This window comes from Nicotiana tomentosiformis, chromosome 3 (genome assembly GCF_000390325.3).
Source record: "Nicotiana tomentosiformis chromosome 3, ASM39032v3, whole genome shotgun sequence".
Taxonomy (NCBI): domain Eukaryota; kingdom Viridiplantae; phylum Streptophyta; class Magnoliopsida; order Solanales; family Solanaceae; genus Nicotiana; species Nicotiana tomentosiformis.
The window spans coordinates 7264046-7266457 of NC_090814.1; the positions used below are offsets into that span (position 1 = coordinate 7264046).

A 2412-nucleotide genomic window follows, 5' to 3' on the forward strand; every position below is an offset into this window, starting at 1 on the left:
AAATAACTTAATATCATAAATAAAAGCCATAAAAAATAATTTTGGATAATAAAGATTCGATCTTTAACTAAAATTAAAAAGTCAACGCAAAGAGTCAACCCTGGGACTGCACCTCGGAACCCAATAAAACTCAAAAATTCTGAACACCCATTCCGATACGAGTCTAACCATATAAAAATCATTTAAGTACGACCTCAAGTCGGCCTTCAAACTATCAATTTACGATTTTGAAAGTTTTTACTAAAATCCTCAATTTCTCCAATTCAAATCATTAATCAAACACTAAAATCGAGGTTGGAATCATGAAATAATAACAAATCTGAGAAAAACTTATTTACCCCAATCCAAGTAGTAAAACCCTCCTCCAAAATCGCCCAAAACCAATCTCCAAAACCTTGTGAGAAAAAGTAACTAAATTTCGAAACAAGAAAAAAAATAGAGTAGTTGTCCGAGCTCGAATTAGGTCATAGATGATACCTAAAGTCAGATTTGATAAGCCCAACATGATCCGTGCGAGGGTACACCCAAGATGGCCTCTTGAATCACCCAATTTGGCCTATCCAGAGGCTCAAATTGGGTTCTTTCTCTTATGTATTCGCACGATGCATCCAGAATGTGCAACATCTCCTCAACCTCTTCTTCACGTTCCAAGTGATTGAACAATGTCAGTGCCTTTTCTAATGCATTTTATTTAAATGCCCTTGGCTCTACGACTAGTTCATTTATCTCGACCACCAAAATCATGGTCAGGTCCTCGTAATGACGAGGTATCTAAATGGCTCGATATACATTGAAGACCGCTTCTTCATTGTCCACCCTCAGGATCATCTTACCCTCTCGGACTTTGATAATTGCATCTCCAATTGCCAAAAGAGGCTGTCCCAAGATGATAGGAACCAACTCATTTGTCACGTAATCTAGGATGATAAAATCTGCAGGAAAAATCAACTTCCCAATCTGCAGTAAGACGTCCTCAATTACCCCCTCAGGATAAACATAAGATCTATCAGCTAACTGTAGCCTCACCGTGGTATATCTCAGAGCTCCTAACCCTGATTGTTTGAACACTGACAACAACATCAGATTGATACTTGCACCCAAATCACACGAGGCTCTACCCACATCAAATTCACCAATCCTCACAGGGATGGTAAAACTACCCGGATCCTTAAGCTTTTATGGAAGCTTATGTTGAATCCTGGAAGTGCACTCCTCAGTAAGTGCTACGGTCTCAAACTCAGTTAACCTCCTTTTATTTGCCACTATGTCCTTAATATATTTTGCATATTTTGGGACCTCACGGAGCATGTCCACCAAAGGGATGTTCAAATGTATCTGCTTCAACATATCTAGGAATTTGTGAAATATGTGGTCATCATTCTTCTTTCTCAGTATTTGAGGAAAAGGGAGTGGCGTCCTCTCTGATTTTTGCTCAGGCTCTGTTTTGTTTCTCTCATCTACCTCTATAGGTTTTGACACTCTTTCTTCTTCGAGCCCAAATTGCTCATTTTTCTTCTTAGGCACTTCTACTAACTCTCTCCCATTTCTCAACGTCACTGCATTTACTTGAGGATTTCTCTCTGTATCACTTGGAAGAGCTCCAGCAGGTCTAGTATTCTGATTGTTAGCCATTTGCCCAAACTGCCTCTCTAGATTTTTGAATTCTGTGCGCAATTGCTGATTGTCTATCAAGAGCTTTTTCATTATGTCAGTTAAACTCTTCTCTGCTTGCTTTGGGGGTTGAGGTGGACTATTGTAATTCTCGTGAGGCCTGATATTCTGATTTCCACCCCAAGAGAAGTTAGGATTATTCCTCCAGTTCGGATTGTATGTGTTACCATATTGAGCATTTTGATTCATCAGCCCTCTAGCTTATTGCCCCACATAGTAGATGGATTCAGGATTCATGGACCTTCACCACATAACTCACAGCAAGTAGACAGCTGTTGCACATATTGCATCTGTTGTGCTTGGTGCGTTGTCATTTTATTCATCTGCTGAGAAGTCATCAAGCCCGATCAAACCTGTTGCCTTTTGTTTAAGTGCTCTTCGTGGTTCCCCATCTCCTTGCCAATTATTATCATTAGCAGTGAAATTATTTAGCAGGATCGGGATCTCGCTATACGGTCTTGCCATGCAACTACCCTCACATGCTGAGTCAAGATTCATCTTTGATGCTTCGTCCAACACATTAACGAAAGTGTGACCAAATACCACATCTGTCTGACAATGGTGTGGGCAGTCTCAGAGTAACTTCTTGTTTCTTTTTCAAGCTTGTCGAAGAGTCTCACCATCTCATTGTTGAAACCCAAGAATCTGGCTCCTCAGTGACTTTGTCTTCTTTGTGGGAAAAAACTTGATTAAGAATTTCCTTGCTAGATCATCCCAATTGTGGATTGAGTTCGCGGGCAC

At 40.2% G+C, this 2412-nt stretch overlaps 1 protein-coding gene across 1 annotated transcript; it reads right to left on the bottom strand.

Annotated features, from left to right (window-relative positions):
* Positions 1-1176: 1176 nt before the first annotated feature.
* LOC104110095 (uncharacterized) lies at positions 1177-1860 on the bottom strand. The gene has a single exon (XM_009619517.2). The coding sequence runs from the start codon at positions 1858-1860 to the stop codon at positions 1177-1179; it is 684 nt and encodes a 227-aa protein (XP_009617812.2).
* Positions 1861-2412: the final 552 nt, after the last annotated feature.